The following is a 14566-nucleotide window of genomic DNA, read 5'->3' on the forward strand; positions in this document are numbered from 1 at the left end:
AGAATCATTTGCAGCCAGGAAGACCTGACTCGATTATTTGCGGGTGAAGGAATCGAAGGGATGAGATGATAGGTGACTTCCGAGGCTTAATTATTTATTTATTGTGTTGGGGAACTGGAAGTTAATGTAAAGGCATTAAAATTAAGTGAAGGACCTGGGATAAATAGCTAAATGACTTACAACTTTTAAGTCGGTAAAAAGTGCTATTTCCCCTTTTAATATTTTTGGTATACTTAATTGCTGTACAAGTAAAAGATGTGTGCTTTTGTTTCTGTAAGAATTGAGATCTTTTGGTACTTGGATAATTCATTCTGATGTAGGTGGTTCTAGGTAGGCGGGTTCCTTTTTGTTACTGCAGTCCCTGCTTGTAAAGTTCTAAGGATTATGATAGAAGTGGCCCCAGTTTTCAGAAGGGAAATATAAATGATTGGTAATCATCAGATGACTACGGAAATCCTTTCTAGATTTTAAAAGATCAGAGAGCAGGTTTCTAACCTGATTCCTGTGTTGTTATACAGCGGAATTTGAAAACACTGTTCTCTGATGTGTAAAACATTGGATATGTCAAAAATTAAACCTTATTGAATCTGTCCTCCAAAGCATAACTAATTACACATTGTAACAGACTAGTACATCATGGTGGTTTTAAGATATGTTGGAATAAAGCTAAACTATTATTTTGAGTGCATTATGCTTGTTTAGAAATAGTATTCACCTTAGTGTATTGGTCAATATTTTTATACCTTAAAATTGTTTCCCACACCTGTAAGAGTAGGGAAGTTAGGTCTGAAATGCTTTATTTGAATCATAGAATTGGAGAAACTGGTGTGTGGGTTTTTTTTTTTTTGGTAGGTTTGCAAAAATACGCGTGTGCTTATTCATATGCTTGTGCATATCAGTTGTATAGCAGAAATTGATTGCAGTGGTACTGAATTTCTAGTTTTCCTCTGAGTAAACTTTCAAAGTGATTTTAAATATTCCCAGAATTTTTTTTTTTTTCAGAATCAGTGTGCCAAGGTGGTTTGATTTAGTTACAAGATAATGGAGTGATTCTTTTTTTTTTTTCATTTAGTATTATGATTTGTACCAGGAGTGTTACTGTAACACTTAAGCATTAGGTTTTGTCTGAGAAACTTTGAAGAATAGAGCAGAATTCAAAGTGGAAATTTAAGTTCATAAAATTTGATGACGTTAATACACCAAAATTTGTTTAAATTAGTTTCTGGAGTTAAGTTTAAGGTTTCAATTCTTTCTCTCTCTCTTTTGGGGGGGTGATGTTTTACAGGCACTTAAGTATTCATCAAAGAGTCACCCCAGTAGCGGTGATCACAGACATGAAAAGATGCGAGACGCCGCAGATCCTTCACCACCAAATAAAATGTTGCGGAGATCTGATAGTCCTGAAAACAAATACAGTGACAGCACAGGTCACAGTAAGGCCAAAAATGTGCATACTCACAGAGTTAGAGAGAGGGATGGTGGTGAGTAGCTTTCTTGTTGAAACTTTGACATATATGTTTCATAGTAGCTGTATATAAAACACGCAGCAGTAGTATTTCAAGCTTGAAATTACTGTGTGGTTATGTCATTAAAATATTTTACTACTATCAGTTTTTTTTTCTTTCCCTTTACTCTAAACAAGTTACTGTAGACATAAGATGCTGATGTGAGCATCTAAAAAGTGGAAACTAAGGCCAGGCATGGTGGCTCATGCCTGTAATCTCAGCACTTGGGAGGCCGAGGTGGGGGCAGATCACTTGAGGTCAGAAGTTCGAGACCAGCTTGGCCAACAGGTGAAACTTGTCTCTATTAAAAATACAAAAGTTAACTAGGCTTGGGGTGGCAGGCACCTGTAGTCCCAGCTACTCAGGAGGCTGAGGTAAGAGAATCACTTGAACCTGGGAGGTGGAGGGCGCAGTGAGCCTGAGGTGGTTCCACTGTGCTCTAGCCTGGGCGACAGAGCGAGACTCCATAACAAAAAAATAAAAAGTGGACTTTAGTGTCTGATAATAAGGAAATGAATTTATAAGTATAGTTTGAAACATGCTTTCTTAAGGATGGGGAAAATGCAGGACATTTTTTCCGATAAAGGAACTTTCCCCTTTTTAAGTAAAGATTTCAATTTATTTTGAGATCCTTATTGTTGCTTCAGTTTACTTTTTAAGGTGTTCAGATCTCTTCTCATTACAATGATAGTATGCTTTTACAGGATAGTTCCCAGATTTAAAAAATTATTTGTGACTTAGAGAATACATTCTTGCTTTTTGTTGTAAACATTTTATTTTCAGTATTCTCCAGTTTTGGTGATGTGATTTTTATACCTTATTCATTGAACTATTCTTTTTGAAAGTTAATGTGATTTCTTTTGCACAATGCTGTACCTTCAATTATAAGTTTGTGTCAAGCTCTTTGTGGTAGGAGGCTGAGAATAAGTAAACAAAACCAACTCAGTAACTACTTCCAGACTTAATTTGCCCAAATTACATTTCAAGTCAGAAGCATCCAGTTTCAATAACGTAATTAAAGACGTCTGTATTTTCTCATACTGTAACATATTGCTTAAGGAGATAACATATGTTAAGCAGATTTACCATATTAAAGCTTCCAAAGAAACTCAATAAAGTACTGTGTGGCTTTTTGCCCCTATTGGCAACTAGTTTCTCAATACTTTGCTTACTTTAAAAAATACCTTGCATCTTCTGGTTCCTTGACAGAAATCAGCTTTATTCAGTGTGATCATATATCAAGAAACATTGGCTTCCTTTACATAATTACTGCTTTGAGAGAAATACTAGTCAGAAGAGATTACACTGGGATTGAATAATTTGGATGAGGAGAAAATACTCTGTTGAATTTAGTTACAGCTTAGTGTTATATATGCAGATACAAACATTTTTGTTTGTAACTGTAGTAGCAGGTATATTTGATTATTAAAGTGTTAGAAGTTACTGGGTTGCAAAATTAAGCTCTTAAAGTTTTCAGTTTGGTGGGTAAGTTTTCCATAGTGTTACATAAACCCTGAGAAAGCCTGAGATGGTACTATCTATCAGTTACTCTTCTATAGTGGATTTCATTTCAGATGTTAGTTCATGGAGAGCAGGTACTGGTTGTACTTATAACTGTACTTTATTTTGTAAAATTTGGTGATTGTAACAAAATAGGGTATGGCATCTCATCTTCTTACAAATGGCTCTAATTTTAGTGACTGTGATCCAGGTTATCCCCAAATGCCAAGTAGTCAGTTTTGCAGTCAAACTTACTTTGTAAATGCTTTCAGTTTCAGCAAACCTTGCTCAGCCACTTCTTTTACAGGTGAAGTAATCCCAAGAACATTCTGTTACTCATTCAACAAACCTGGGGGATCTGCTCTGTGTGATGCTCATTAAGATGTGATCCTGGCCTTGAAGCTATTAAGTGCTTTGATTCTTGAGAGCTAGTGGTATTTTAGCCACTTAAGTTAAGTTTTTCTGTACCCATTTTTTTCTTCACTTTGATTTTTCATTTTCCTACCTGTCTGATCTCCAGGCACTTGTTAGCTTTTTGTTCTTAGAAATTTGCATCTTTCCTGATCTTTCTTTAGTTTCATTTGCAAGAAACTTGATGTCTTTCTAGCTGCTTGTCTTCTGGAGTCTTCCAACTAATACTGTACCATTTCTAATATACTTGGATGCCATATTCCTTTATATTTCATAGAAATAACAACAACATGAGCTATACATCTTTGATTCTAATACTGCCTTAAAAAATGGAAAATGGTGGTTTTTCCTCATTTAATACTGAGCTATTTTAGTCATTATAATTTGACTTCTGGAGTCTTTATTGCTAATGATGTATTTGGTGCTAAGATGTTAAAAGTGTATATGTATGACTTCTATTGCTGGCATTATGAACTCCTTTAGATTTTTATCTTTAAAAATGAATTCAGGCTGGGGGCGGTGGCTCACACCTGTAATCTCAGCAGTTTAGAAGGCAAAGGTGGGCAGATCAGCTGAGGTCAGGAGTTTGAGACCAGCCTGGTCAACAGGGTGAAACCCCTTCTGTACTAAAAATACAAAAATTAGCCAGGTGCAATGATGAGTGTCTGTAATTCCAGCTACTAGGGAGGCTGAGACAGGAGAATCACTTGAACCTGGGAGGTGGAGGTTGTAGTGACCTGAGATTATGCCACTGCACTCCAGCCTGAGTGAGATCCTATCTTCAACAACAACAACGACGAAAATAATTCACCCAGGTGCAGCTGCTCATGTCTTGTCATCTTGGTTGCTTGGGAGTATGAGATGGCAGGGTCCTTTGGAGCCAGGAGTTTGAGACTAGCCTTGGCAACATAGCAAGACCCTGTCTCTTAAAAAAAAAATTTTTTTTTTTTAATTAGCTGGATGTGATGATGCCTGCCTGTAATCCCAGTTTCTTGGGAGACTGAGGTGGGATGATTGCTTGAGCCCAGGAGTTTGAGATTAACAGCTGTGGTTACACCACTGCACTCTAGCCTGGGTTGACAGTGAGACCTGTCTCTTTGAAACAAGAAAAAGAAAAAAGAACTCATACATATAAATTCAAGACCATTATCAAAAAATCAAATGCAAGTGAGTAGGATTATCTAAGCTCTCAGCATGTAAAAAACTTAAGGTAATAGGAGGTTACTTACTGTATTGTTTATTGAACTACTTAATTTCCAGTTTTTTCATTTTAAGATTTGTTTAATGATTTTCTTTACTAAATGAGAACCTGTATGCTATGATTTGTAACTTGCATTTTACAAAGCAAGTTAAGCAAATGTGGAACTTGTAAAGTGTATTTATGTTTTCCTTAGGCTTAACTGGCATCACAGCATTTTTCAGTAAGTACTAGATTTCTTGGTATCTTGGATTTCATTGAGAAATGATTGGAAGTAATATATAAAAGGACTTTCAGATACACTGTAAAAATGAGAAGTCAGGATTGTGATGCATTTTACTCCTAAAAACCGTTCATTAGTTAAAATAAGCTTGATGTTGTTAACAGCATGTATAGTTTAAAGAGTTAGAGATTTTATCCTTTAGGATTTATTAAAGGAAATATTGTCATTGTAAATTTAAAAGAGGTTATGTAAGGGTATAATTGAAAGGTTTCTTCGTGAAATTAGTTATTTTTTTTATATTCTCCGATATGTCTATAAACATAACAATCTTTTGTTTAAAGTAACCAAAAGCAAAAACCTTAAGGTACAATCATTAGATTTTGTATGTGTTTGTTTGTGCAGTTCTGTTTGTTTGTTCTGAGACAGAGTCACCCAGGTTGGGGTGCAGTGGTGCCATCCCGGCTCACTGCAACCTCCGTCTCCTGGATTCAAGTGATCCTCCTGCCTCCATGTCCCAACCCGCTAGGATTACAAACATGTGCCGCCATGGTTGACTAATTATTGTATTTTGAGTAGAAATGGGGTTTCAACATGTTGGCAAGCCTCATCTCAAACCTCAAGTGATCTGCCTGCCTCAGCCTCTCAAGAGTGCTGGGATTATAGGTGTGAGCCACCACACTTGGCCTAAAGGGAAGTTTTTATCTTGTCATTTAACTATATCTTTGGAAAAATTTGGAAATGTATTTTCATTTCCCTAATATTCAAACAAAGGTTAATAGTAACGTTTTGAAGGAATTAGAAGCAATTATTTGGGGATAATTGGTCTTGTCATAGTTTTTGACATAATTTAGTAACGCTTGAGTCTTTCACATTGAATAATAGACTGGCAGTTGAGCAACATGGTTTTATAGTTATTTAGATGACTATGAAATATGCTTTGCATTAGTAATATTAGAAATTAATAACATTAGAAATGTATAGGAAGTACTATACAAATTAACAATTGCTTTTGATATCGACATTGGAAGACAACAAATAGTATCCTCATTTTACAGTTTTACAGATGAGGGAAAATTTTTAAAAAATTGAACAAGTCGCTACAGATGTGAGTCTGGAAACTAGTTCGTTAACTTTGGTAACTTATATACTTGCAGATATGAAACATATTGGGTATTGAAAGCTTATTTAGTGGTGTTTACCGTGGCATGAATTAGTTTGAAGGCGTTTTTGCTTTTATCCTCCTAATATCTTCACTCATCTTCCCTCAGTGGTTACATCTTGCCAAATTATAGTGCGTTGATAAAATATATTTGTGTAGCTCTAGGTTAGTGTTGTCACATTAGTGTTTTATTTTCCAAAATAAGTTTTGACATAGAAGCATGACACAAATTTCACTAGGAAAAGTCCATTCTCTTAATTCCTCGTATTTATAGACTTGTTTACAAAGAATGGAAATATTGCATATAATCTAATATACTAATATTTGTATTTTAGCAATGCTATTGACTAATATTAAGTATTCCTTTTGTCTAGTAAAAATAGTGACACATGACCTTTTTTATTGATTCATGTTTTGTGATGTTGTAATAAACTATACAGAAATGTTTGCATTGGATTTTCATTGGTCAATTGAGAAAACACAGGAAACATATTCCGTTTCAAGAGAAGTGGAATAAGATTGAAGGAATAGCAGTCTTAATGCTTCAACTCTCCAGTGGTTTTTTTTTTATTTTATTTTTTTAAATTTTAGAAAACAGTGTCTGATGTAAGCATCTGTGCATGTAAATTGTTAAATTTGAACACTAGTACCAACTCATTTGTCTTAGGGCTTCTCATCACATTTTAACATTTTTTATATTTTTCAAGAGATGGTTATGTATTTATGATTTAATGGTATTTCTGTTTTACGATCATAAGAATATTTTGGAATGAGTTCACTTAGATCCTTTAAGACAGTCGTAATCGAACTGTTCTCTAGTTGTGCAAGATGTATTTAAAATTTCTGGTGTAACATAACCAGGGTTTTGGTCTATAATTCACAGAAAATTTAAATATTCTAATTTGTCTCTGTTAAGCATCTGTTACCTTATTATATTGTGCAGAATCATTTAGAGATAGTGCATTATTTTGTTATGATGCTGGAAAAAGTGAAGATGGAAATAAGCTGGGCATTTAGGATGCTATACCAGGCACTAGATATAACTCATTGTCAATTTAATCATTACAAAACCGATTTTCGTGAGGAGGTTTTTTTTATTTTTATTTTTTGGAGGCAGAGTCTCACTCGTGCCCAAGCTGGAAGTACAGTGGCACAATCTTCATTTCACCTCACTGCAACCTCCACCTACCAGCAAAACCAGTTATTTGAGGCTGGCAAATATGCAAACAGTCTTTTTCAGGATTTGTATGATGCTTTATAATTTACAAAGGATGTCTATTTGTTTCTCATCTAATTCCATAGTAGTCCTTTGAAATAGGCTGATCAGTATTATTCCTGTGGTACTGATGAAATTATAATATACATGAAGTCAGTCTTTAGCCTACTGTTGTTGAAACTGGAAATGAAATCTCTTCACATAAAATTTTACGTGAATTATACTCCGAATATAACTCATACTCAATACTTTTATCATTTTAGTTCTGGCTACCACCTTTTCTTAGCTTGAATTCTGCGAGTGCCCCCTGGGTGTTTCTGAGGCCATTTTGCTTTATGCAATTGTTTCCCCACACAGAAGCCAGAGAGATCCAGTTAAAATGCCAGTCACCTCACATCTCTCTCAGGCTTGCAGCCCTCCAGTGACTCCCTATTTCTTAGCAAGGCTTATAATAGATCCTGTGTAATCTGGTGTCTGGGTATTTTTTTCAGCCTCTTCTACAACTCTTCTGCTTGTTTTTGCCGCTCTCTCCATACTGCCCTGCAGGCAGAAGTTTGTTACTGTCCTGGGGGTTCTGCACATTTTGCTCCTTTATGTTTCTCCTAGTGTACTCACTCACTTCAGTAATGTGTCTGCTTAAGTGTCACCCCCTCACAAGGCTTTCTCTGCCCTTCCTGAACATTCTGAAACAGTCATTCTCATAATTCTTTCCTTGCCCCTGCTTGTTCCTTCCTTGTATGAAGGTGAACTGTTGTGATTTACTTATAGCCATAATATGTTAGGGGCATTCCTGAAAGTCACTGTGCTGTGCAGAATTATACCAGAGGATTTATGGGGAAAATCAGGTTAGGAGCACAGTAACCAAAAATATTGTTAGTGACACATTTTAAAAGGATAGGACCCTAATAAAAATTGTAACCTAGTTTTATACATATAAAATGGTTAAGGAATACCTTAACATCCCACTAAATGGCACTTTACCTTGACCAAGACCTGACTTCTTGTGCAAGTGGCCATCCACCAGAAGGGTTGCAGCTCATGAATTACTGTAAAGTGATGGATGGAAGTTATCTGATGTGAGACAAAGTTGTAACACCAAATGTGGATGGATCTGACTCATAATTCATAATGAACTAAGCTGTTAGGTGTTTGAGCTATGTGTATCTGTGCCTCGCGAGTTCCTGTGCAGCTTGGTGTAGCTAGTGTTTCTCATAGATGAAAATACATGTAAATGGGAAATTTACTGTTTTCTGATATATCAGTAGCTTTCAAACAAATTTGTGTATTTCAGACAAATGTAGTAGACCTGACTGTATTTTAGATTTTGTTTGCTTGCCTTTTGTGAAATATAAGCTCCACCAGAAGAGGAAGTGAGAGTTTTAATGTTTTTATCCACGTTGTATTTCTGTTGCCTAGAATAGTGCCAGAAACTTTATAGCATTTCACTAAATGGATAGATTAAAAAATACTGGGATTGTTGTAATTTAAGGGGAATGAAATTACACTGTTTTGGCTTAGCAGTCCTCAAACTGGAATGTGTGTACTAAGCACCTGGAGATACTGTTATAGTCAGCAATTCTGGGGTAAGGCCCAAAGATCTGCCTTGTAACAAGATCTTGGATGATGCCTGTGCTTCGCTTTGTTAACAAGGTTCTATAGCAGCATCGTTCAGTAGAAATATGTTAGCCACAAATACAAACTGTATGTGTACTTTTCTAGTAGCTTAAAAAGTAAAAAGGAAATTTTAGTGTATTTTATTTGACCTAATATATCAAAAATATTTCAACATGTAATTGATACTTTAAAAACTGTTAATGACAAACTTTACATTCCATTTTTTGTACAAGGACTTTGAAATCCAGTGTCGATGTTTATAGCCCAGACAAGTCACATTTCATGTGTTTAATTGCCACATGTGAGTGATGGTTACTGAACTGGACAATGTAGTTCTGAAGAATGTGATCACCTTGTTGGTCTGTCTGGCTTTTACACATTTTTATTTCTCTAAAAGTTTTTTGTATGCTTGATTTCTGAAATGCCATATTTATTATGTACAGTAAGATTGGAAATAATGGGTCCTAGAAGTATGTAGTGCTTATATAACTAAAATTTTGTTAGCACGCATTTATTGTAGAAAAATCAGGAAATGCTGAGAAAAGGAGAAAAACAAAGTAGCCTTGTGCCTTCTCATTTAGAGTTAATCATTAGTTTTCATGGAAGACATTCTTACGCCATAAAACTAATCGTTTGTTTTTGTTGTTGTTCAAGGCGGGGTCTCACTCTGTCAACCCAGTCTGGAGTACAGTGGCGCACTCTCAGCTCACTGCAAACTCATTTCCGCAGTTCGAGTGATTTTCCTGCCACCCAAATAGCTGGGAGTACAGGTGCGCTCCACCACAACCAGCTAATTTTTGTATTTTTAGTTGAGATGGTGGCCAGGCTGGTCTCAAACTCTTGGCCTCATGTGATCATTCTCCTCAGCCTCCCAAAGTGCGGAGATTACAGGTGTGAGCCACTGAGTCCAGCTTCTTTACAGATTTTTTTTGTAAAAGTATTTTGGATTGTGTTTTCCCTTTTTTCAAAGCTTGTATTCCTATTTATGTAGTGGATTAAACAAATACTTGGTATTAATTATCAGTCTTAGAGGACCGAGTTTAGAACTATTTTTCATTTGGGGCTCAGGGAATTTTAATACCTAATTTATATTTTTAGCTAATTAGGAAAGTCATTGTTCTAAGTTAGGTTTGTGTTTAGGTTCAGACCCTCATAGCTAGGTGACCTTACATGCTACTTAATTTCTGAGTGTTTATGTCCATCTCTGTAGGATTGTTGTGGGGTTAGATGAAATTGTGTATATATAACACTTCTAAAGCATTTTACCTCAGTGCCCAGACTGTGATAGAGTAGGTTATTAGGCTTGCTTTTATTCCTATGATTATATTTAGTGTCGGATTAGCAACCTATAGCTATTTCTAAAGCTGCTGCTGCTTTTGTTTTTTAGAGTTAGGAAGAAACATGCTGGACAGTTTTATGAATGAGAGCTACGTGATGGGGGCTGCAGGAAGATTCTAACTTGCCACTTGCCCATCTCCAGGACTTTGCAGTTCATCTATTTTGGGGGATAGATATAAAGATTAAAAAATAGAAAACAGCCGGGCGTGGTGGCTCACGCCTGTAATCCTAACACTTTGGGAGGCTAAGGCAGGCAGATCACCTGAGCTTAGGAGTTTGAGACTAGCCTGGGCAACATGGTGAAACCGTCTCTACTAAAAATACAAAAAATTAGCTGGGTGTGGTGGCGCACGCCTGTAATCCCAACACTTTGGGAGGCTAAGGCAGGCAGATCACCTGAGCTGAGGAGTTTGAGACCAGCCTGGGCAACATGGTGAAATTGTCTCTACTAAAAATACGAAAATTAGCTGGGTGTGGTGGCACATGCCTGTAATCCCAGCTATTCAGGAGGCTGAGGCTGTAGAATTGCTTAAACCCAGGATTGTATCACTGTACTCCAGTCTGCGTGACAAAGTGACACTGTCTACAAAACAAAACAAAAACAATGCAAGTTTAGAGTAATGGTTCCCAAATTAGGCTGCTTATTAGGCTCCCCTGAGAAGCTTTTAAAGTTACAACTTGACTCCATCCCAGTTACCCAGAATCAAAGCAATAGTTGATGGAGCCTAGAAAAATGAATTTTTAGGCTGGGTAATCCCAGCACTTTGGGAAGCCAAGGCAGGCAGATCCCCTAAGGTTGAAAGTTTGAGACCAGCCTGAGTAACATGGAGAAAGCCTGTCTTTCCTGAAAATACAAAATTAGTCGGGCATGGTGGTGCATGGCTGTAATCCCAGCTACTCAGGAGGCTGAGGTAGGAGAATTGCTTGAAAACCCAAGAGGTGGAGATTACAGCCAGCCGAGATTGTGCCATTGCACGCCACCCTGGGCAACAAGAGTGAAACTGTCTCAAAAAAAAAAAAAAAAAAAACTGAATTTTTAAATAATCACTGGGTTAATTTAAATACTTATAAACTGCAGGTTTAGGGAGAGTCCACAGAAGGGAGGAGGAACTCTGAAGTGGACATTAAGGAATGTGAGTTATATCATTAACAGTATGGTTATTGGAGAGATTGTTTGCCAAATCATGTAATATGTTTTTGTTTCAAATTTTCTTCTCTATCACCTTCTAGATTCACAGACAGTATTAAGATTTGTAAGTAATTGCTATTAAATAGCTAACTTAGTATCCTGTGGCAAGGGGATCTAATGCCCCACAGCAGAGAAGTTTCTAATTGGACAGGCCAGTGAAATATTGGGTAGTATCTGGAGCCACTTGCGTTACTTCAGACATTACTTAGGTACTACGTTTCCACCACAACCCCTGGTCTCTAACATAAGGCTGTCCTGAGACGATTCAGTGGTAAACTTCATTTAGTTTTTATCTTGGTTTGAAAAATAGCCTTCCCCCAAGTTAGTAGAGATCCTTTGGTTGACCTTAAGTGTTAAGAAAAGATGTCTTAAAGTTTACCCTTAGTATTTGCATTTTAAAGGAAATTTAGAATGTGTGTGGTTGATAAATTTAGATAGTACTAGTCTTTCTGTGTAGGCTTTGATTACTTCTGACTTTGTATGACAGTGTGCCAAAAGGACATGACTTACTGTTGGCATCTTCTGAAAGGTTCTGACCTGTTCTGTATTCATAGAACTAATTTTTTCTGGTAGCTGAAAAAGCAATACTAGTGAATTATGTTATCCTGGAATACTTTGGCTAAGATGGAGAGAGGATCATGATAAGATATTTCTGCATTAGTAATTCTAACTTCATCGAATTGTGTGCCTGTTGATTGTGAAAATATTCATTGTAATGGAAGAAAGCTAGGGAAGTTGGGGTACAGAGTGTGACAGGCTGCTGGAAGTACTGTTCTCTGCTGCCTTCAGCCTTTTGTATGGTTATTGGGGCTAGTTTCTGTTCTGCCTGCTGGCTCCTTGTTAGTCTTCTAAGCATTGATATTTAATATATGCACAGATATCTGAATCTCAGTTATGATTCTTTAATTTTTTAAAAAAGATAAGAGTTAACTGTAAACTACCTTAATTTTATATTTTTATGTAATGATGAGAGTTCCTTTTTTATATAGCTGTTAAATCAATGCCAGTGTTAATTATTTTGGAAAAATAGAATAAAGTACTTAGACCCTTAAACTCCTCTCCCCTTTGAGTTTGACTAATTTTATTTATTATTTAAACATGTAAATTTTGTAAACTTTGCTGCTTTGTTCATATTGCATAGGTTTTGATGGAAAGTTGAAGAGTCATCTCATTTTTTATTGAAGGCTGAATGTAATTTCAGTTTTAATTTGTCTTTTTTAAAACCCAGATCTATTAAGGATGTTTTAAAAATCCAAATGAATCAGTTTTGTAAGTCACTGTTAGGCTTTCTGTTATGTACTAATTTTCTTGGTCTTTTGGAATTAGGATTTTTATTATCTCTGGATACTTTTTCGGTATTTTTTGGATATTTGAAAATGTATTAGGCCGGGCGCGGTGGCTCAAGCCTGTAATCCCAGCACTTTGGGAGGCCGAGACGGGTGAATCACGAGGTCAAGAGATCGAGACCATCCTGGTCAACATGGTGAAACCCCGTCTCTACTAAAAAAAAAAAAAATATAAAAAATTAGCTGGGCATGGTGGCGTGTGCCTGTAATACCAGCTACTCAGGAGACTCTGACAGGAGAATTGTCTGAACCCGGGAGGCGGAGATTGTGGTGAGCCGAGATAGCGCGATAGCACTCCAGCCTGGGTAACTAGAGCAAAACTTCGTCTCAAAAAAAAAAATGTATTTCATGTTGGGTACAAAGATCTCTGTCAATAGATCAAGCTCTTTAATTATGTAATGGATAATTGTGTAGGATGTCTTTTGTATTTTTGATACAGCATTTTCTGACAGGTGGGATAATTTTCCAGTGTAGTTGATTTCATTTCTCATTTTTAAAAGCGTTTTTCTTTTTTTTGCTTTATGTGTTATATATGTTTGCTTAAAAGACTTAGAACTTTTGGCCAGCTGTGTGGCTCATGCCTATAATCCCAGCACTTCGGGAGGCTGAGGTGGGTGGATTGCCAGGTCAGGAGTTTGAGAACAGCCTGGCCAACATGGTGAAACCCCATCTCTGCCAAAAATAAAAAAATTAGCTAAGTGTGGTGTCGTGCCCCTGTAAGCCCAGCTACTTGGGAGGCTGAGACAGGAGAATGGCTTGAGCCCGGGTGGAGGTTGCAGTGAGCCAGGATCACGCCACTGTACTCCATCCAGCCTGGGCAACAGGAGCGAGAATCCATCTCAAAAGAAAAAAAAAAAGACTCACAACTTTTTTTGTGAATGGTAATCTAAGACTTTGCATTTTGAGAATGTCTTCATTTTGTTTTCATATCTGAATTAATGATCTTTTGGCTATATTCAAAAACCATTTGTCCTTGAGTCTTTTTTTTCCCTGAAGATATTTCTAAAATGCTGATTACCGTTCATTCAGTGTTGGAAATGAGAAGCTGATATCAGACCCAGTTCTTTTTTGTAGGTAGATAACCATTGGGATGTATGACTAGTTTACTCTTTCCATCTTGAAAGTTCTGGGTTTTTCCTTCTTTATCCTTAGATCTAAAACTTCACAAATCTCTCTTTGTAAGTGTAAGCTTCTACTTAGTGTGTTTTATTTTTTAAATTACATTTTATTTATTTATTTTGAAACAAGAGTTTCACTCTTGCTGCCCAAGCTGGAGTGCAGTGGCGTGATCATGGCTCACTGCAACCTCTGCCTTCTGAGTTCAAGCCATTCTCTTGCCTCAGTCTCTCTAGTAGCTGGAATTACAGGTGTATGCTACCACGCCAGCTAATTTTTTTATTTTTAATAGAAACAGGGTTTTACCAGGTGAGCCAGGCTAGTCTGAAACTCCTGACCTCAGGCGATCCACCTGGCTTAGCCTCCCAAAGTGCTGGGATTACAGGCTTGAACCACCACACCCGGTCTACATTTTAATTTTCCAAAGACCCTAGAGAATGCCCTGAATGCTGAGTGCCTTTTTGTCTGACCCTATTCCTTATAAAGTCATCTGCCACACTTTTTTTCTTCTCTTTTGTTTCTGACTTTTATCCTTTTGAAACTTCTGTTAGATGTCTTTTGGTTCTATTCTATTTCTCTTTTGCTTGGTAAATAGTAAGTACAGTAGTTAGATACTTTTTAAATGTACACTGTATTCTGGCAAGAATCCCTTGGCATCTTCTTTCAACTCTCTGATATTTAAAGCTGTGTTCATTTCATCCACCTATTGCACATTTTATTTTGGGTGCTCTGCTTTTAATTTTTCATAGCT

At 36.7% G+C, this 14566-nt stretch overlaps 1 protein-coding gene across 26 annotated transcripts in view; it reads left to right on the forward strand.

Annotated features, from left to right (window-relative positions):
* Positions 1–14566, forward strand: part of WAC (WW domain containing adaptor with coiled-coil) — an 89867-nt gene that overhangs the window by 1540 nt on the left and 73761 nt on the right. For 16 of the 26 annotated variants that reach the window (XM_002750170.7, XM_035307015.3, XM_035307017.3 and 13 more), the window contains exon 3: positions 1286–1481. In XM_002750170.7, coding sequence (XP_002750216.2) covers positions 1343–1481 — 139 coding nt within the window. In that variant the 5' untranslated portion in view covers positions 1286–1342. Of the gene's footprint in view, positions 1–1266; positions 1482–14566 lie in introns of all 26 variants that reach the window. The other 10 variants (XM_054258558.2, XM_054258554.2, XM_054258555.2 and 7 more) reach the window with 1 other exon arrangement.

The sequence above is a fragment of the Callithrix jacchus genome, chromosome 7 (genome assembly GCF_049354715.1).
Source record: "Callithrix jacchus isolate 240 chromosome 7, calJac240_pri, whole genome shotgun sequence".
NCBI lineage: Eukaryota > Metazoa > Chordata > Mammalia > Primates > Cebidae > Callithrix > Callithrix jacchus.